Raw genomic sequence first — 22,246 nt, forward strand, 5'->3', positions numbered from 1 at the left:
CTGACAAGTAGGCTAAATTTGTAGTGAGAGTAAAATAGGCAGTGATGAAATCTGTGGTGGGCAGCAACGTTTCTAGCTGTACATCTTGGGCACGGGTATAATCAACGATATGTCTCAGCTGTCCATTCAGTGAGCCAATAACCCAAGCCACAATTCAAGTTTCACAAAAATATAAACTGGCCCAAAATGTGAGCCTCCCTCCAAAGTTAGGAAGTTTCTTAGCAAAAGCTAAGATTGAAACCTACATTTTGAAATGTAGGCCTATGTTCTCTATTTTTGATTATTTGCTGCATAGCAACTGTTTATATTCAGATCTTATGTTCCTTCACTCTGAGTACTAAACTGTAGGCTAGTGGATAGGTTATGTTATATGCTTGTTTTGTCTTTGTTTACATGAGTGGAATGAAGAGTCTGTAGAAAAAATGTTTGGATTGTACTGGCTCTGCTTTGTCTTACTCGTGTAGGCGGGTTGGTGCACAGCCAGTGTAGCCTGTTGCTCTCAGACTGAATTGCCACAGCTATGCTTTGAAATGGTTAGTGAAAGGAAGTGTTTCTTAAAACCCTCTAAGGGTTTGGGCTTTGCGGAGCACAATTGAAAAGCATTTAGAAAATGTTGGTCTAAAAGGAGAAAAGCTGGCCAAAAGATTGAGTTGTGGTTTGGTTTTGTCCAAAACCAACAATGTTGATTGATTTCCTTAGAACTTTTTAAAACATCTCTCTCGGCTTATGCCTCTGTAGTTCTTTGTGAAAAGCCTTCACTCAGAACCAATGGCAAAACCCAGGTTGATGGCTACATTCTGGTCTAGTATCTCTCTCTGTTTCTCTCTCTATCTCTATCTCTATCTCTCTCTCTCTCTCTCTCTCTCTCTCTCTCTCTCTCTCTCTCTCTCTCTCTTTCTCTCTTTCTGTCTCTTTTTCTCTCTCCCTCTTTTTTCTCCTGACCTGGTGGTACAGAGGATCACATTAACAAACAATTAAAAATTGCAGATTAAAAGAAGATTAAAGCAGAGGGTACAGCATGCTAATATTCTACAGCAGGTGCAGGTGGGCTTACAATGCTGGGCCTGTAGATGATCATGGCCTGTTTTGCAAAGCGCTTTCTGGCACACGCTAGCCTGAGTGAACTCTCTGACTCAGGGGGGTCACAGGGAAGGGGAAGGTCACACAGAGGGCAGGAAGAGAGGGGTGGGCTGTTGGAGGAGGGAGTATGTTTTCTCCCCACACTTTGCAGCTCTTTTCATGACCCACTTGGCTAGCTGTTGCCGTGGGGAAGTAACCGTGTGTGTGTGTGTGTGTGTGTGTTATTTACATGTCTGCTATTTACGTGTCTGCTAATGTGTGTGTGTGTGTGTAGGCCTTAGGGCTCAGTGATATTTCTGGGTCACCCAGTTGAGTCACTTAGGAGTAAAATGTAGTGTATGTGTGATGATGATGGTGATAGTGGTGTGTGTTGAAGTGTTCATGTGTCACACCGTGGAAATTACTGTTCTCACATCCAACTCTACTCTTCTTTTTTCATGTAATTCAGTCAGACAGTTTCACAACCCCAATGTTCAGAGTTCAGATCCTTGTTTCATGTCCGAGCTTAATCTCCAGTCATACATGATCTAGGGAGGGTTTATACTTTATGATCCATTTAAAAGCCGTTTGTCTGCCATAGACCAGTAAAATGTATTATAGTATATGAATATGAGCTTAATAGCTATTCATTTTGAGAAGTATTTATCTTATGTAAACATGAAAAATCTTTCAGCATTTCTAGAAGGCTCAGTGGAACATCTAGAGATGATATTACTGCAATGACCTTGAGCACATTACCTTAGTGGGAAAGCAGACCAAATCCTTCATGTCCTTAGAGATCTGACACAGATCCTCCCTAACTGGGGATGAAATTGTATATATGCATTTCTTTGGCCTGTAATGTTTTGTTTTTCCATTCATGTTTGGTGCATCAGTAGTGCTTTTTATTCTATCAGTATTTTACCAATACTATTTATTTTGGATTTTAAGATGTTAGCTGCAGAGTAGCCATTGCGCTCGGATCACCGTGGCAACACAGATGGATAACTCACTATTGTTATTGCTCTCTCTCCCTCTCTTTCTCTCTCTCTCTCTTTTTCTCTCTTTCTCTCTCCCTCCGTCCCTTTCTGACCATTCCCTCTAGGTTGCTGTCGGAGGAGCAGGAAGCAGATGTCACTCTGTGTGTGGGCTCGGCCCGTCTCCGGGTACACAGGGCGGTGCTGCTGGCCAGGGCTGCTCACCTGCTGAAAGGCGTGGCTCCTGGCCAGTCAGAGGTCAGCCTGGAGGACTGCGATGCTGCTGAACTCAAAGAGTTCATCCGGTATGTAATTCAGATTGTTTTTTCCTTCAAATCAGCGTTTTTCACACATTAACACATTCTAAGTTGCAAACTTGCAGTTGCAGTATATAAGTAACACAATACTTCCATAAGTGTATTTGATAATAAAGCATGGTATGGTGTTATGCTTTCTGCTAAAGGACATGTATGTGCAAAAGTACTGACACTGACAGAGTATGGTGTCACCACGTTCGTGTGATACACACACACACAAGCACACACACACACACACACACACACTGGTTCACCCTCGCAAGCAAACTCTCTCAGAGCGTCCCTGTCAGAGCCTCAGCCGATACTTAATTAGTGTGCTGTGTCTCAGTGTGACCTTCTGTCTCTGGCCACGCTTGTGTCTCCACACCCATCCGCTCTTCACACAGCGTTCTCACTGGTACACCGATGCGCCAGTGCGTCCCACACCACGCAGTACACAAATACAGCCGGATCTGGGACGAAAGGATGTAGGATTAGAACTCTGTGGATGCTGTTCCAGGTTGCTGTCAGCCCAAAGTCACACCCAATACATGGAGAGGACTGGATGACCAAGTTTGATATGATGTCTGGAAATTGTTCAAAAATGTATTATGGTCATTTTAATTAAAACCAGTATATTTTGAATAATTAACTTAGTCAGTTGAAATTATAGGCTCTACCAGCAGTAGCTTTGCAGACGTTTCACATACATTCTTCCCTTTTTAGTATAGTGGTGTGATTTATCAGATAGCTCCTTTTAGACTTTGCCATCACTGAGTACATGGATATCAAGTCAGTGATTACAATACCACTGAAATTGTCTGTATTTTGAAACGCAGTATCACTTATTGTCTAACAGATGGCGCCATAGAGCATCTATAGAGAAATGCATTAGAGGAACAGCAGTGCAGCTGTGCACTGGAAGCTCTAAGGAGGTTCTGCACTGACATGGGTTATGACAGCAATGTTAGTCTATCCACAGCATATAACTGCTTTTTGAAACAGTTGTACACTTCAAACATGCACTTTGTAGTGTGGGTAGGTGAGCTATTTGTTGTGGTGTTTGTAGTGGTGCTGTTAGGTATTGTTACTGAAGATGAGGTATTGTTACTGAAGATGAATACCAGAGAAAGAGTTTCACTCAGTCCAATGTCTGCAAATACAATCACTTCCTTTTCTGTCAGTGTATGTGAGCACTGCCATCCTTTGGGTGATTGTGTCTTTGTTTGGAGTGGCAAACCATGTACCCAGTATAACTGCCATTGCCATGAAATTAAATCCTAGTTTTAGAATCAGAACATATATCATCATCAGAAATTATATGTATGATAATAAAATATATTGTTTGTAAAATTAAGATGTACGTATTGTATGTAATTCATTAAATAACCCACCCAATGGATTAGCAGAGAGGAGGGAATTTTAATTAGGCCCCATGCAAATCACTGATGCATGCTGTGTGTGTGCATGTGCCTGCCTCTGAACACTCACATCCTTCTCCTCAATGTCCATTGACTTGTCTCTTGTGTCTTTTCCCTGCTGCAATATGGCGGCGTGTGGAACTCTTACCCCACAGGAGGGTGTACTCAACTGACCATTGCCCAGGGAAAATCAAAGGGCTACCAGAGGGGACGCAGATGAATGGGGTGCATGCCGACGTGCCTGATTACCTGGACTCCACCTCCTGCTTAGACTCAGGTGAGCTACAGTAGACAGGAGCAGCCTGTGAAGGGCGTCTCATGCCTGTATTTCCTTCATAAAAGTGCCCCTTCACTCAGAACAAAGCACTGGGAAAGAACACATGCTCTGCTCCTCTCTATTTACAATGCTTTGGTCTTTATAACTATCTCTTGTTACACAAGTGAATATAAATGAGAATACTCCGCTTTTCATCATATCGAGACATGAAACATATATCTGTTTGCCCCTGGATCTTTCTGAAGTCAGGACTGTCACACACCCAGCTGAACTCCTCAGATAAGACCCACATCTGACAAAACAAGGGGGCCTTTCAATGTAAACCAACTCATGTTACATACAGATGTTCTACATACAACATGAGAAACATGCACAATTACCAACCAGTACCAACTTTGTCATTTGTTATAAAAGAAACATCAATCATGATTTGAAAAAAAAAAAAAATGTGGTGGGTTTGTGTGAGGTCATGCAACCTTAAAGACCACCGAAGGAGTGGTAAACACTTTCTCCTTAAGCCACTTAAGCGCTAATCGTGTTTAGCCTCTCCACCTCTCCTGTGCCACGCATTAGCGGACATCTCCATGTGCTCACTGATAGACTGTACAGTCACTTTAGAGGGAAACAGCGTGCCTGCTAACTGTATTAGTGTTGCTCCCAATAACAGGCCTTGTCCAGAGCATTCAGTTGCACATACTCAGGTTACAGTAAGCAGCCTTTGTCACATCATTTTCTCCCTTCCATTTCCTGCCTTTTACAGTACAGTTTTGGTTGTGTAATTAAAATGAGTCAATAGCAATAATGAATACTATACTATATTATATAGCAAAACACCTTTTGTTGTGTCTGTTTTGTTGTGATTTGTAGTCTGTGGCTGTAGTGGACATTGCTGTTTAATATTCATGTGATGTGCAACAGTACATGAGTACAAAGTCATTTGACCTTTAACTGGCACCTCATGAGTTCTGTTTCTTTCCCCCTTCTCTTTCTTTTTTTTTCTCTCTTTTCCTGTCTACCTCTTTCTCCTCCCTCACTCCCTCCTGCAGACGCGGTGGTCCTGGAGCCGGCGTCTGGGCTCGGAGGTGACCTGCTGGCTCTGTACGAGAGCGGAGAGGCATGTGACATCACTATCCAGGTCGGAGAGAAGCACTTCTCCGCCCACAGGTAGCAACACCTTATCACAACCTACAACACAAGCTTCTGTCTGCCCAAAGCCCACCTCAGAGTCCTCCACAGACAATTACAGACATCACAGATCATGAAAGATCAGAGTAAAGAGACCACCACCAGTAAGCACTTAGCACAGCTCAGATGAGCTCCAGTTAAAAATACAGGCCTAATGGTACCAGTAAGCTGGACGTTTTTCTTAAATGGTGCAATAGATTTTCATGGAATTACAGGAACTGCTACATGTAACAGTGATGGCAGACTTGTTGCAAACTTCCATCAGTGGTCTCATGGTATTATTGAGAACAGATGCACAGAGTACCTGGATAAAAAGGCACATGCTATAGTTCAGATGCTACACAGATATATATGAATAGCACTGGACCTGTACCAAAACAGTTTTACTGATGTGTTCTCACCATTAATTGCCTTTGTCATTGATAGATGGTTAGCTCAAGCACATTGGAATTTAATTTATATAGTGTATTTAGTATTTAGTTTTCTTATCTTTCTTATCTTCTACTGTCTTTATTGTACAGTGGAGTTTAGTTATATGTTTATACTTATACTTATGTTTACCATTTCTGCTGTAATGTTGTGTGTGATGTCTGTATGCTACTGAGACCCTTGAATTTCCCCTTGGGGATCAATAAAGTATCTATCTATCTATCTATCTATCTAGCTAGCTAAGTTAATAGGATCTGATGTTCTATCTATTTCTGGAGTCCTCTATCTAACACACAACCATATATCTACTCACACAATAATCTCTCCTCACATGGGCTATCGAGTTCAAGTCACAGATGCCCTGCTTTACCTGACAACATGCTCTTTGTTCTTGTCGTGACTTAAGACACAGTGGAAGTCTGAAGCCCTCTGGGGGATTTACCCTGGAAGTCCTCCCTAACTGCTGACCTTACTCCGCGTACAGGCCCTTTCACACTTCTGTCACGGAAAATTCTGGAAAACAATATGAATGCCCTGACTTTTTCTATCTGTGTGAGATGCATGCCACCATGATGCACAGGGTTCCTGCTGTAAAGGGCAGTTAGCACTCACCGTGAAACCTTTAGTTGCCTCTGTAACCATGGCAACTGCACTGGGTCTTTAGGGGCAGGTTTTTTTTTTTTTTTTTTGGGGCAAAAGCAGTGAACAGAAGCGAGTGTTGGAATGCGGGTCTTCCGGCTCCACTGCAGCTGGATCACAGAGGGCTGCCCAGATTGTCTCTCTCTCTCTCTCTCTCTCCCTCTCCCTCTCCCTCTCCCCTCCTCTCCTCCTCTGTTTTCCTCTTGTTCCCCCCTCCTCCTCTGTGGGCGCTGCAGGAGTGGGGTGGGTTGGTTCTCATAAGGACACTCATCAGTATGGGAGCCCACTGGTGCCTGCTGCAGCTCAGCGCTACACCAGAGGCTGCTAATCTCTGTGATCTTTCATTCACTTTTTTCTCCTCCTCTTCTCTTTCTCTTTCTCTCTCTCTCTCTCTCTCTCTCTCTCTCTCTCCCACCCATGCATGCTCTCTCGCTCTCTCTCCTCTCCTACCTTCTCATTTTGTCCCTCTTGCTTTGCTGCAAAATTGCTCCCAACCTTTCGGCTTGTTCTGCACACACACACACACACACGCACACACGAGTATATTCCCATATTCTCTGTCTTGCCTCTTTTGATAATCTCTCCTCCTACATCAATAGTAATTGATTTCAATCTGTCTCTCTCATGAGTTATCAGCATCACAGTATCTGTCTGGCTCTTTGTCTCTGTCCTCTTCTGCCTTATTAAGACGGTAGTGAATCATATGCCGCAGAGCACATTCTCCACAGTTTGATGAATGCTGAGCTCTTCCACCTGCGTTTAGGCGCAGAAATGTACATCACAGTGCAGATAAATTACGCCAGCGTGACGGCGGGGGCTGGGCTGACGTAATCTTCAGCCATTACTAGATCACCCAGCGCTAATCCTGCGCCATTTCACTGCCTGATGTTAATGTCCTTACTGTGAGCGCAGGTGTTTTTGTGTATGTGTTTGGTGTTGGTGTGAAATGGGCAATACAGTGTGTGGGTCTTGATGACCTCTCCCTCTTATAGGTGTGTGTGTGTGAGAGAGAGAGAGAGAGAGAGAGAGAGAGTCACATGCCTTAAGTGGGTTTTGTGTAAGCGCTTGCTGCTCAAAAATACATTTAATTTGGAAAACAGTAGACCTCTATGTTCTGTGAGTCTGTATCATGTACTTTTCATCACATTGCCCAAGGTGTTTGGTATTTAGAGTCATTTTGTTTACAGGCATGGAGAAGCTATTTCCAGCTCCATGTCCCTTGTCTCCTTCCTGCTTGATGTCAATTAATATCAGGCCCATCAAATATTAAGGGAATTTATTTTGTTTATTCTTGAGCATCACACACACTCACACACACACACACACACACCTATAATTAGTTCTTAGTTATGCAGCTCTCTGAGTGAAGCTATTAAGTGGAGGTATAACTAATTCTGCCTGTTTCTCCCGAAGGTTCCATAAGATGTAGGCACAGTCTCTTTCCTCTGCATCATTCTTGATTGAGTAAGCATCAGTATCTGGAGAAAGCAGCAGTAGCTACTAGTTTCCTCCTGTGATCAGCACAATCTCATTCCCACAGCTTAGCTTTAATTTTTAATTGTCTTCATATTTGTGAAATGCTACAAAACAATGCCACAAAATGTCACATTCTAGCTGTTTTAATCAGTCAGTACAGCAGGAAACTATTATTACAACAATTTCTGCAGCTTTAATACAACATTTTTCTGATCTATTATTTTCTATTTTATAGTTTCACTTAGTTACAGATGTTCTCATTTTAGCAACACAGATGGGGGAAATCTATATCTAGTTGTGTTTAGTTTGACCATGGTTGGCGTTTGGCTGGATGGTTGAATAGATTCCCATTGCTGTAGGCTTCATGATCACAGCATTCCCCCTTCCTGTGACAGACTCCTGGTCCTGTCGCCCTCGCTGTGGAGAGGCCCCCACTCCTGGTTAAGCCCTGCTGTCTCCCTCGCCACCCATCACTCTGATGGATGCTGCGCTGTCTCCGCCAGCTCTGCCTTTAATGATTACATAGAGAGAGAGTCGTACCTCACTCCGCCTGCCTGACACAAGCCATGGACAGGGCCTAGAACAAAGTGTGCTATTTTTAGCATTGTCTTCAGGCTGGGGGGGTCTGTGTGTGGGGGGGTTTGCGTCTGTGTGTGTGACTTGGTGTGTCTCAGTGTGAGTGTGTGTCTGTGTATGGGATAAAGAGAGAGTGTGTGTGTGTGTGTGTGTGTGTGTGTGGGGGGGGTGGCTGAGTAAGACTGAGATGCAATATGTGTGTGCACTTGTTTATGAGAGTGGAGAGGAGAGGAGGGATGGCGTGGCTGGGCTTTAGTCGTTCTCCATATGTTATCTTATCCCTGATGCAAGTCCCCAGATACTCTGAGGATATTCTGAGAACCAGATTAAAAAATCATGAGGGTTAATACCCTTCCATAGCGTGCGGCCTGCCTCTCCCTATAGCTAGTCATTCGGGGTCTGGTGTCCTGTCCCTAGTGCTCTGGGTGGCAGATGTGGCAGTGGCCAGACAAACACTTGTTTTTGTTTGGGTCAGCACTGAAGTGAAAGAGGTCAGTGGCATGGTAAAGACTTACGTGTGTGTGTGTGTGTGTGTGTCTCTCTCTCTACAGGGCTGTTTTGTGTGCACGCTCACAGTACTTCAGAGCCATGCTATGCGGGAGCTGGATGGAGAGTTCGAGACAGAGCATCACACTCCAAGGGTAGGTTTCAGAGGGCCTGAATCCAATCCCCATCCAAAAGAGCTTTCTCTAACAGCCCACATCTCTTTGAGGCTTCTTGAAATCCTTGTTATCTGTAAATCTCTAAGACTCCCATTCCATCAAATTACATGTAGCATCTAAAAGCACAAATGTTTTTTTTTTCACACTATTGGGTAGTGTGAAAAAAAATCATTTTCCAGTAGTTCTATCGAGAATTTGTAGTTCTACCGAGAATTTGTGCATGCAGTATGAAATGTTTGCTGTTGGGGGAATGTTTAAAGACATCAGCTTGCGTAAGCAGCAGCTCCCTTTCCGGAACCCTCCCCAATTGCCTCAACAAAACACCAGTGTTGTCCTGTTTGTTGTTTGCGGCACTGTGCAATTAATCTCCTCAGGCTCAGCGGATCTTCGGAGTGTACCTGGAGCTTGTGAATAATGCATGCTCTGCTCATCTGCGTCCTTAAATCACACACACACACACACACAGACACACACACAGGGCATGACACATATAGGGTTTCATAGAGCCAGTGCAGCCACAGGCCTTTCCAGCCCTGAAGCCCATTCACTCGCTTACCTCCCTGCTAAATGGGCTTTATCCACTGAATAATTGAATGGCTGTGCCCCCAACGCCGTGTGTGAGAAGGGAAGAGAAGAGCAGCTGTTCCCTCACCACGGTCTGAGTTTCCCGGCACTCCAGTGTGTGTGCCAGGCAGGAGGGGATGGGCTGATTCATGCAGCTGTGATTTTTGTTTAGCAGGATGTTACTTCCTGTGTTTGTATACAAAAAATATCTGGTACCTGTTGGGGTGGTTGGCATGAAACATGAGTCCTTTGCCATGTAGAGGTCTGGGTTTGTGTGTATACATGTGTATGTTGATTGTGTGCGTCTGTCCGCATCTTTCAGCCTAGGTCCAGATGAAATGGACGTGTTACTTCATTTTATGTATGGAGCCATTCTGGACTTGCCGCCAGGGACCAACATCAGGTAACTTGTAGCAGCATATAGTACCGCAAGATGTACACGGTTACTACCGGCAACATACATAAATAAACTTAAGGCCACATACCACTGATCATCAGGGCTTATTGACCGGTGCTCCTGTATAATGTGTATGGTGTATGTGTCAGGTAATCAAAGCATAGTGTTTGGAGGAGCCTAGATCTTTGATGATGATGGGGCTGTCCTTGACCTCTGACCCTGACTCTGTTGGTGTGTGTGTGTGTGTGTGTGTGTGTGTGTGGGCGTCTTGCAGTGTGCAGGTCTTGTGGCAGCTTCTCTTGGCAGCTTCTCAGTCAGGTGGTGATGGCGGCAGACATGCTGGGGCTGGAGGGGCTGAAGGATGTGGCTGAAATGGTGCTGACTCGTGACTACTGCCGCTTCTTCCCCAAGGTGAGCGACTCTACCCTCTCTCTCTCATTGTCTCTGTCTCTGTCTCTGTCTCACTTTCTCTCATGCTTACTCTTGCTCTCTTTCTGTCTCTCAGAAATGAGAAGCACATGTGTACACACACACACAAGCACACATTTACTTTTTTTGCTCCTCCATCACAGGTCAGGGAAAGAAACATATCAAAGATTCCATTTTCATAGTTTTCTTCTGATACTAATGCACTATAACTCGATACTGGGATCAGAGTTGTATGGAGTTGTAATAGTATGATTTATCAGGATCTGACCATTCATGTAAATATGTATATTCAAATGCTGCTGTAAAGATAATGCACACATCTGTTTTTACATTTATGTGTTTTTTTGTATTATATTTGCGGTATGCTGGCTTTGACAAAGCCCTTTTTCACACCTCCACAGTAATGAGATACTATCATTTCATCTAAAGCTTTGCGTTGCCATAAATATATGACCATGGAAGTAATAAAAATGCAGTCGATATCAGTTTGTCTCAAGGGCGGCCCAGTCATCACCCAAGTATCCATAGAAATGCATCCTTGTTAGTCATAAGGGTCACATTGGGAAGCTGGTGCTTATGGCTATTGACTCAGCCAGCAACTTTATCATTATAGGATGTTTTTGAACAGCAAAGGCATTAGTAAACAATCCCTTTTTTGCCTTCCATTAATTGCCTTTCTACTCCAAGTGATATCAGCAAAAGATGCCCAACCAGGTCACTGTTGAACTTGCTGTTTGTGTTTAAAAATCAGGAGGATTGTTTGGTTATGTGCGTCAGCAGGGAGAGAATAACACATCCCACTTTTTCCCTGTCTGAACATTTCACTGTCATCTATTACCCCACCCCAATATGTGTGCTCTTTCTCTCCCTCCCTCTCTCTCAAAGCGAGAAGGATTTCTCTCTCTCGCTCTCTCAAAGTGAGAAGGATTTTTCTCGCATTGCAGTGCTCTAGTGTGTCGGAGCTCTTCCTGCACCCCCCCCCCCTCCTGGTTTGACACTGGGAGTTTAGTATGTGCCAGAAAATCACTGCCGCAATATATCAGTGGCAGGTGATTTCTGACTGGGTGGGTGAGGGTTGCCACCTCTGCCCAAGGCTGCCAGGCTCTCCGTCACTATGCAGTGCCCACAACCACAGCCCCTCAGTATCCGCCCGCCCTTCATCCGGAACTGGTCTCGTGTGTGTGTGTGTGAGAGAGAGAGAGATGGGGCGCTTTATTCCATCAGTCTCGGTTCAGAATATCAGCACTGCAGAAGTCAGGCTCTAGTGTGAGGAGGAGAAAGCTTGTCTCTGTGCCTGGCTCCTCTGCTGCTTGTGGGCTTTGTCATGGCAGCATGGTAAGGGAATGGACTTTTCCCTGGATACAGAATGAGCATGACTGTGGAACATAGAGTCTCCACAAAGTCATGTGGAGTGTTTGTATGCGTGTGTCCTTTAGAGTTTTTCTAACTTTGCACGTCAGAGGTCAACTTTCTACATTATAGCATAATTTCATGGGGTACATGACCATAGACGTGTGTCCATGCTCCCTTTTCCAGCCCTCCAGTTTAGATATAGTGTGGAGACGCTGGATTTCTGTGTGTTGTAGTTACGGTTTGGCGCTTGGTGGAACATCCTGACACATTTCCTGTCTTTCCTCTTGTAGCCAATGGATGGAGTGCAGAAGACCGTCTTGGAGTGTCTGTCCATCTGCCAGTCCATTGGCCTGCACAACCTTTACAACTCATGTCTGAAGTAAGTGCACTATGTGAACTGTAAAATCTAATCCATATCCGTAATGCAGGAGGGAGAGGGTTTTCCTGTGTACAAACACAATTTGGTCACGACACTATCTCAGTCATGATCCAATTAACTACTATAGACAAACCACTGAATGGGCAACATCAGTCTTTCATTGTCACAGGGCCTTTTCTTGCTGAGTAAATTACCCCTGCTGACATATTGGCAGCTGTGGCCGGCGGAATCGCTGCCCTAATGGGGCTGCCAAGGTGAGTGAGAGAGAGAGAGAGAGTGAGAGCGAGGTGGTGCCCAGCGCGGCCATTCTCCTCCAGAACAACACCAATAACAGCATCAACAGAAGCAGCTGCCCTCACAGCATTCCAGCTATCATTAAATGAACGCCTCCCACGTCATCGTACCCCTTACGCAGCCCAAATGCAGCGTCTGACCTCGTTTTGGGCTGAAGAACACTCCCTTTTTTTGTGGTAAACAAGGAGGGGGAGAGCTGCCTTATTTTCGCTCCAGAGCAAAAATATCACTACAGAGACTTCAAAAAAAAAAAAAAAAAAAAAAGCTGAAGGAAGAAAGGATTGTTGTGTTTTGGGTGTGTGTGTATTTTCTTCTCTTAAAATGGATGACTGGAGTGTGAGACTCGGGTTGATTGGAGTGCAGGACGGAGTCTGGGTCTGTCATAAAGCAGACTGAGATCAGACACTGCAGCTGAGAGGTCTGGGACTGAGAGGACTGAGTGCTCTGTGTGGATCCTGCTCCAGTGTTACTTGTCATTGGGTACATTGTTGTCGGTCTGGCAGCATGGGAGCAGAGTCATGTTTGTGTTCCATCAACTCAATACCTGACTGCTGTTTTTCACTTTACAAGAGATCCTGTCCTGTCCTCCTTTGGCTACAGTGTCTGTTTCAGGCAGCAGCCTCCACTGACTATTGTGGTAGACTGAAAAATGGAACGGAGCAAACTCGCATGACTCTGAAATCTTAAACTGCGTTCTATCAGTAGCGCATTTGGAATTCCATGTTATGAGTGCAAACCCCCCCTCCCCAAACCTCCGCCCTTCATTCTGCAGTAGTTTTTTGTGTCTGTCCAAGTCTCGCTCGCTACGTCTGGAGTTTTCAGCTCTGTTGGTCATGTGTATATATATATATATATATATATATATATATATATATGTGTGTGTGTATATATATATATATATATATATATATATATATATATATATATATATATATATATATATATATATATATATATATATGTATATATATATATATATATATATATATATATATATATATATATATATATATATATATATATATGTATATATATATGTATATATATATATATATATATATATATATATATATAATGAATCACACACATATATATGAGGGTTGTACTTTTTTTTACATATATACTACAGTCTACATATATACTTCTACATATATACTACAGTCCACTTCATCCTACAGTACTGTTTATCTGGACCACTCTTATCTGGAGATTAGTGGAGCTCTCCTCCCCTCTGGCTCTCTGTCACAAGAACAGGGCCAAAGTCAGAGTGTTGCTACTGACCCATCCATGTGAAGGACTCAGAGGAGGATTTAAGGGATATTTACACTCAGTGTTTAGGATTCTGAAAGACACGCAGCTTCTCATTACTTTATAGTTTATGGTTTGTGGTTTGATTAGACATTTGGAAGCCAAATATGTTAAAAAAACAGGGCTGTATGTTAACTTTTTTTGCTTATCGCTCTGGTTCTACAGAAATTGTATCATTTTGTAGCACAATGCACAATGTCTCTAGCATCGTTATGTAGTTACTGTACAAACACCTCATCTGTAAGCGACATTCTAAAAGATTGTTGCTAAGCTAGTAAATCATCCATAGCACAGGCTGATTTTTTTTTTGTAGCATGTGTTACATATAAGTAGCACCATACAGCCCTGAAAAGAGTAGTGTATTTTCCAAGTACTGTATTTTCCAACCATGCATGAATTATTTATTATCCATCTTCTCTATTTCAGTAGGAGGTTGTTCCCATTCTGGCTAGACTCAAGCAAATTGAAATGAAAGTATATGTGGGGAGAACTACTGCATGCCAAGACATTTGGCTAAACAAAATAATTTGTCACTGGCTTGTTTCAGTTTGTGTGAGTGTTAATGAGTGTTTTTGTGTGTGGGCATATGCCTGTGTGTGTGTGTGTGTGTGTGTGTGCGCATGCACTGGCACAACTGTATGCAGTGAGGATATGGAGTCTCATTCACAGGGAGCAACATGGCAGCGGTCCAGAGCAGAGAGCAGAGCCAGGCCTGCCTGGCCTCGTGGTGATGAGCCTTTAATGTAGTGCGCTGTCCGAGCCCACTCTGCTGGAGACAGATAACGGCCACCTCTGCTCCAAGACGACCGCCCCACAACTCATACCAGCTCACACAACTATTTCCCTTTCTGTGTGTGTGTGTGTGTGTGTGTGTGTGTGTGTGCGCGTGTGTGTGTGTGTGTGTGTGTGTGTGTGCACATGCCCACACTGTAGGTGGCAGGCAGAACATTTTGTCAAGTGCTGGTGTGAAAGGAGCTTTGCCCTGCTGCCGCCAGAACTCCAAAGAGACTGCCTTAATGCTGTGATACGATCTATGGTATGTAACGCGCACACACACAGACACACTCTCTGACTCGCATACATTTACAAACATGTGAATTACACACCAGTCTTCACACACACTGTATGCACATTGGCATGCACATAGCATTATCCCCAGTCCTTTCTCCCCTGCCACCACACACCCCCCAGTTTTCCATGGCCAATCCCAGTTCCCCACCCACACTCAGAGGAAGTCTCAGATGATGACATGCAGTCTGCCCACGTCAACACCTTCTCCCAGGCGTCAACACACGTGTGAGGGGAGCTGCAGCACACACACACACACACACACACACACACCTTCACGCACAGGCAGACTCTCTTTCTCTATTTCTTGCTCGAACACGCTCACAAACACACACATGTATACATACACACACACAGAGCCTAATAAGCTGCTGTAATTGAGTGGGTGCTCTGCTCCAGCTGGAGAGGAAATGGGTTGAACTACAGGCCAGATGCTGACCTCTGAATGACCCACTGGCCATATCCTGCAGGAGTGTGTGTGTGTGTGTGAGAGAGAGAGAGAGAGCACTCCTTAGTATTTGTTCTCTTATTAAAGTAACAAAATCATAGCTATATAGTACAAACAGGGGCACACGCATTGGAGTTGTGCACATGAAAATAAGACAGCCTGACATGCCATATTAACTTCTGTTCCCTTAATATTTTGGGCAAATAATTGGATGAAGTCTGAGTGAAAAATTGTTTGTTTATGTGTGTATGTATTGCTATTCTTACTGTGCGATAGAGAGAGAATGAGGCACTGAGACGACAAGCCCAAAGCTCTTGTACAGATGTGGATTTTTGCTGCTGGTTTGATTGCCAGCTCTGATGTAAAACAGCAGTGCAGCAGAGGGGATTATAAATGGACATGTGTAAGAGCAGCCTTTATCCTCCACACAGGATGGAATGGCTGACATCATCCTCCACTGGCCGCCACTGGCTAATATCACTGCCCTCCTGAAAATGGCACAGCCATGGACATAATGCAAACAGGGTATTTATTCATGCTGGAGTGGCTCTCGTGAAAATAACTCAATCACAGGCATAATCCAGGCATGAATGTCTTTCTACAGTAGTGGTTGTTCAGGCGGAATTACTTAGGTAACTGCAGTGTTGATTGTGTGGAATAATAAATATGTGATTGGCGTTCAGAACAGAGAAATTACTAAAAGGGGAGAGATGGAGGTGTAACTGAGTGATGGATGATGGGTAGAGAACAAAGAAAGAAAGAGCTATTCAGTGTATGCATGCATATGTGATGGAAAATTAAAAGTAATGTGCAGTTTCATTATTCTTCCAAGGTCATCTTACAAACAATGTAACTGTGTGTGTGTGTAGACCGTGCAGACTGCAATGACGGTGCTCTGCGGGAGCGATCAGTTGATTGGCTGTTTGCCAGAGGTGAAGTGGGCGAGGCAGGTGCTGAGTCTGGCCAATGAGCTTCAAGAGCAAAGCCTGCGTCTGACCGTCACTTACCTGCCCCAGGTCACACACACACAGGCCTTCCACAACTTCCGCAGGGTAAGAGGCACGCATACATACATACATACATACATACATACATACATACATACACACACACAGTACAAGCACATATACACATGTATACAGTATACACTTAAACAGATCAATGTAAATGAAAACGGATGACCCTATTAGGGCTAGTATCCTACCGTGTTGTTATTCAGGGAAACTGAAATGTATAATAGATGAGAGCACACACACACACACACACACACACACACACACACACATGCATGCTCTCATACACGTAGGTGAGCATATGTGAGGCAGCAGGCATCCATTCCTACTGGCAGACAGAATGCAACGATCAGCTGAAAATATAGTGAATGATGGTGACTGCACCTCTACACAAACACATTTCTATACACACTCTCTAGCCCAGGTAGTACTACCAGTCGCACTAAAGAATTGCACTTCACAGACCATAAACACGTGTGCACACATCACATACAAACAAACAGAAACACACCCATGACTACATGTCCAGTAACAGTAACATCAGAATCGGAATCAGAATTTAACATTTTAGGATGGTACCTTGGTTTATGTATATTCTTATACAGCTTCTGCAGTGATAAAACGCCCAAATGAGCTGTTCTCTTCTACATGACCGCTACCAGCTAACAAGCCACACTCCCTGCCCAAAGCAATCACTGTCAGTCAGAGAGTCCAAGCAGAGCAGAGTGGAGCGCTGAAGCCTTAGGCTTGCTTTGCCAGATGCTAGTTAGGAGACCACTCTCCAAGGCTGAAACCACTGCATGCAAACGCACATAGTCACACAATATCTTATGTGCTCCCCAGTGCTGTGTAACACAATCACCGTTTCAACGCTGGTCATTTGGTGATGTCTATTGATGACTCTGTGAAATGTATTGAAATTGAAATAGTCAACTCCGGGAAAGAGATTGATCTGATAAGTAGGGTTGGGAATCCGAAATATTAGATTTGAGAAAAATCTATAAGAAAGAACCGAAAGTGGGACTGGTCATTGCATTCAGGAATTGATAAGCAGAACCAAAATTAAAGAAAACGATTAAAAAATGTAAAAAAAAAAACTTCACATTTTGGAATTGAAATGAGGAATTGATAGGAACCAGAACTGATAAACAGAATTGGAATCCGAATCGGAATCAATGCAATTTTAGGATACCCCACCCAACAAATAAGAAGCATGTTACTTGGCAGTGCTAATATTCAGCATAATACTCTCATGTAATATTGCTTACACAAGAACATCAATAGGTGTGCAGAGCGTCTTACCTTCGGTTAATATTATGGTATACTGATTCTACATCTACTTCAATAGCATTGCTCATCATGACACTTGAAACACCAAAGCATGCACACACAAACATGTCAGCACGCACACACATGCAGATCTACATGTTGGCACAGAATTTCTTCACACAATAAACAGGTTGCATTGCATGCATATGTTGAAGACATCTGTAAGGATTTAGCTGGTGGGATTGAGCTGAGCAGTACTGTCACTGGGACTGAGAATATGCACTGTCCTCTGGCACGGGCTCTGCTGACACGCCTCACGTCTGCCCAGCAAATAGGCTCTGACATGCACGTGGGGATGCGTGTCCCTGAGAGGCAGCGAGAGGTCTCGGGGTGTTTCATCACATTCAGCCCTCAGCCCGTCAACCTAGAGAGAGAGAGAGAGAGAGAGAAATGGAGAGAGAAAGAGAGATGCACTCATGCTCCAGTCAGTGGCTTTTAGCCATCCCATTTGGCCAGCAAATGCTCCATCTTCACACAGTCATAGGTTAACCCTCAGTGGGTTAGAGTCCAGTAGAGTAGTCCGTGCCTGACGTGGGGGGGGGGGGGGTTTGGGCAGGCCTTTTCTTCCCTGTGTTCAAAAATGGAAACACATACGTACGTCTGCAGCTGCTCTTAATGTCCTGTAGCAGTCGTGTGTTCTGGTGTCAGCCAAGCAGAAGGTCATGCCATAGTAGCGCTTTCAAAAACATGCAGTTCAAAGGGAAGCTAGTGAATATTTCTACTGTATGGAAAGATTGACAGAGTACATTGTGCTTTTATTGTGGCATTGCCACAAGGGGGGTGAGAATCTTCTCTAGTTTGATGACAAAAATTGTCTGCAGCAAAGCCGTGCTTTGATGTCCCTATCCATTTGAACTGCGGATGTGCATATTTTTACACTTGGAGTATATATAAAAAAAAAAACAGTGTTCAAATTGGTCTGCTTCATGGTCCATGTCAGCCACTTATCTTTGTTGTGGGTATGTAGCTCAATGTGGAGATCCCATCTAGTTTAGATGTTACAAAATCACTGAGAATACTTCCCCACAGCACAACTAAATCTACATTTTGTTTAGTTTGTTACACAGAACCAGAAGCAGTTGACTTCTTTTGGACCATCACACAGTTGTTATTCTCATTGAGTGTGACAGCACAGGATTGTAAAGAATCCCATGACATATCTCTGTACTTTAATTTTACAGATTAGGCGTCACAGGATATCTAAAAAAAATCTTGTATAGCAAATCAAATTAAAAAGCCAAAAACATAATCATCCTCATGTGAATGTCTTTGTGTGTGCGTGTGTACGTGCGCGTGTACGTGTGTGTGTGTTGTAGAGAGAGACGTTCACCCAGGACCCAGCTCTGCTGCGTAAGCTGTGTGCGGCGGTGCGGGAGGCGGTTGCCGTGGAGAACTGCTGCGAGCTGTTTGTGGCGGTGCAGCAGCTGTGCGGTGACGGCCCCGAGGAGACAGCCACGCTGCTGGACGCCTGCGCCTCTGCCTCTTGCCCCGAGGACCCCCAGCAGCAGGAGGAAGTGGAGGTGTGTGCGCGCGCTCCAGTTTAAGGCTCACTGGCGAGAGATGACATGGCAAAATGTGTTCAGGCCCTCCATATATTACACACACATTAATATTCACATCACGGTGATGTTCGTAATAACACATTTATTTCTGAGAACCTGAGAATTAACATAATTGAATATGCACTGGCTAATTCAACTGAATTGTAATTTATTAATCGTTATTATTAATATGATGATATGTTTATGTTTAACGTAAACACACACATGTACAAAAACGGTCATTGAAAATGTCCTAAAGGAACTAAAGGTGTTGGAGATGCTTTTTGTCACTTGAAAAAGAGTCAGGACAGTAGATAAACACCTTCCGCAGCGGAGATGCTGACTTGGGTGATTGTAATAGCCTGAAGAAAAGGGTGTACATTTCAGCCCCCTGAAAACAGCACTGCACCATGTCTGTGAAGGCACTGCTGAAACAAAAATACTGCAGTAAGGCTGTAGACGTCAAAGAGATGAAAGCACTTTGGAGTAGATGGGCGTTGGGTCAAAAGAGAGAGAGGGATGGAGAGAGAGAGAGAGAAAGCTCTGGGGTTATCAACTTCAAACAGCAACTTCAAAATTGTGTCACTGACCATTGGTGAGTGTCAGATCTGTTCTGACCCTGATTCCAAATGACCAAGGCCTTTGTGCCTTGGTTGAGTGGATGATGGCAGTGGCGTCTTGGCTGGGCAGTGCTCAGGGATATCTGGGGCTGTTTTTGCTAGTCAACAATCTATTTCATGAATGCTCAAAGTCTCTTATCAAGTCACTAAAATACTCAGCTCAAACAAATTGTGATTATCAGAAAATGTTATTCAAATGTTCCTATATGTAAGCATATATCATATTGTTCGGTTATATAGCTGTCTTATTGAGCAAGTATAAATGAAGATTACTTAGTGGTCTGTGTTTGATAAGGACATTTAATCTGTTACTTGCATCTACACAGCACAATGCTGTCTGTCCAAGTTCATGTAGTTGACCACTTGCGGTTTGGTTCAGAGGTGAGTTTCAGTCAGTGGAGGTGAGTGAGTGTATGTATACGTGTGTGTGTGTGTGTGTGTGAGAGAGACACGTGTTGCCTTGGTGACTAAGGACCTCCTCTGATCCCAGGACTTAAGCCCTCCTATAATGTCTGTGTCCTTTGGCATACTGGATTATAAAGGAGTGACACTGAGGGGGAGCCACACAGCTCACACACTACATGTTTCCCATTGTCTCTCTCCTTTACCTCTGTATCTCTGCCCATCTATCTGTCTCTTCTATCTATCAGTCTACCACACTCACACATGCTCACATTAAGGAATAGATACATTTGGTAACCTACCAAACATTGTGAACAACCTAGGCAAAAAGTGAACAACTAGGTAGGGTGACATGGCTGGCTGAGCTTATTGAGTATAAGGAGCAGAGATTGGACAGCAGCATTGGGGCATGTCCCGAGAGATGGAGAGAGAGGCGGGCTGGATTAGGGAGAGGAGGAGGAGGGCCACATGGCAAGGGTGTGGCCTGCTTTAATCTCTCCACCCCCAGTCCCAGAGAGCCTAGCTGTGCTGGACTTGGGTTTTATTTTGTTTTGATTTGTTTGTCTATTTTCATTTAATTGTTTTGAGGAGGTGGGAGTTGGGGTCCTGGCTGGTGGCATCATCAGTTTAGCTCACTGGATCTTGAGTGGGATTCGGGCTCCTGCGTAAAAAGGGGTGGAGTGTTTGCGTGTTTGTGTGAGAGACCAAGAGAAAGAAGGAGAAGGAGGAGGGAGCCATGGTGATTGGTTGCCATGGCGACGGGGTCTCTTTAAGCAGCTGCTGATTCGCTCCAGTGTTTTTTTTCCTGTCTTTCCCCTCCCTCTTCTTGCACCGCCTGCTCCCTCCCCTCCTTACTCCTTCCCTCTCACTCTCTCCCTCCCTCCTTCCTTCTCTCCATCTCCTGCTCTCTCCCTCTCTCTCTTTCCGTGGCTCTGACTCTGTGTGACTCTGGCAGCCATTCAGGCGAGAGGTGCGGGCTCTGCGTGCAAAGCTCTGGACCTTCCTGCTCCAGTCCTACTTCGCCGTGCGCCACACCAAGGGATGGGAGAGCCTGCCGGCACGTCACCGAGAGCGGATTCAAGCAGGTCAGTCCTTTCTCTCATGTTTACACACACACACACACACACACACACACAGGTACACACCCTGACTGCAGCTCAGTGACTGCAGTGTGTGTGTGCGTGCGTGTGTATGTGCATGCGTGCGTGCATGCGTGTTGTGTGTGTTGTTGATGTTGGGAGCCAGAGCCCCGCCAAGCAGACACTGGCTAACGATCTGACGGGGGCAGCTGTAAAGCCTTCTCACTGTCGGTCATGCTATTGTTAGACCAGATGGGTCTGTCTCTCCCTTCTCTCTCTCTCTCTGCCTGTGTGCTTTCACCCCTTTATCCCTGTATGTGCATATCATCTGCCTTTGTTTTTAGTCTCTCTCCATTTCTACTCTGTCCCATCTCTTGCTTCCACTCCCTTTTTGCTTCATTCTTTCTCTCCTCCTCCATCTCCTCTCTCTCTCTCTCTCTCTCTCTCTCTCTCTCTCTCTCTCTCTCAATTTCCTGTCTGCAAGAGTGTCAACAGCCTCGTTACGGGAGAGCTTGTTGAACGTTAGCGTGCCAATGGCACTGGGCTCAGCACGTTTGTGCATTCTTCAGGCAGGCGGGGGAGGAGAGGAAAAGAGAGGGAGAGAAGGAGAGAAGGGCTAGCCGTGGTCCGGCAGCGTGGATCTGATCTGCTTATAATGAGAGATGAATAATGCCCTGCTCTGTTTCCCCCTCTCCTCTCTTCTCCTCTCTTCTCTCTGTGCCCCTCTCTCTCTCAGTCAGTGCATGTGTGCACAAACGGCCTGAATTATGCATCTGTCTGACGCTCTACATCCCTCTGACATTCCTGCTCTGAAGAACTCTCTCTCATCCAAGCCAACACACATGTGCAAACACATACATATGCACGTTAGAGAACATATATCATTGCACACACACACACACACACACACACTTGCACACACTTGCACAGAGAGACAAATGCACACAAAGATATGCAAATAAGGATCCACACACGTCAGCATGCAGACTTACAGCACACACACACACACAATCATGAGAACAGCA

The 22,246-nt window shown here is 44.5% G+C and overlaps 1 protein-coding gene across 1 annotated transcript in view; it reads left to right on the forward strand.

Annotated features, from left to right (window-relative positions):
• Positions 1-22,246, forward strand: part of btbd8 (BTB domain containing 8) — a 36,112-nt gene that overhangs the window by 1,919 nt on the left and 11,947 nt on the right. The window contains 11 exon segments of the mRNA XM_048251896.1: positions 2,165-2,341; positions 3,909-4,030; positions 5,077-5,194; positions 8,887-8,976; positions 9,884-9,964; positions 10,273-10,369; positions 12,031-12,119; positions 14,655-14,757; positions 16,107-16,289; positions 18,896-19,099; positions 21,098-21,227. Of these exon segments, the coding sequence (XP_048107853.1) occupies positions 2,165-2,341; positions 3,909-4,030; positions 5,077-5,194; positions 8,887-8,976; positions 9,884-9,964; positions 10,273-10,369; positions 12,031-12,119; positions 14,655-14,757; positions 16,107-16,289; positions 18,896-19,099; positions 21,098-21,227 (1,394 nt within the window).

This window comes from Alosa alosa, chromosome 9 (genome assembly GCF_017589495.1).
Source record: "Alosa alosa isolate M-15738 ecotype Scorff River chromosome 9, AALO_Geno_1.1, whole genome shotgun sequence".
Lineage (NCBI taxonomy): Eukaryota > Metazoa > Chordata > Actinopteri > Clupeiformes > Clupeidae > Alosa > Alosa alosa.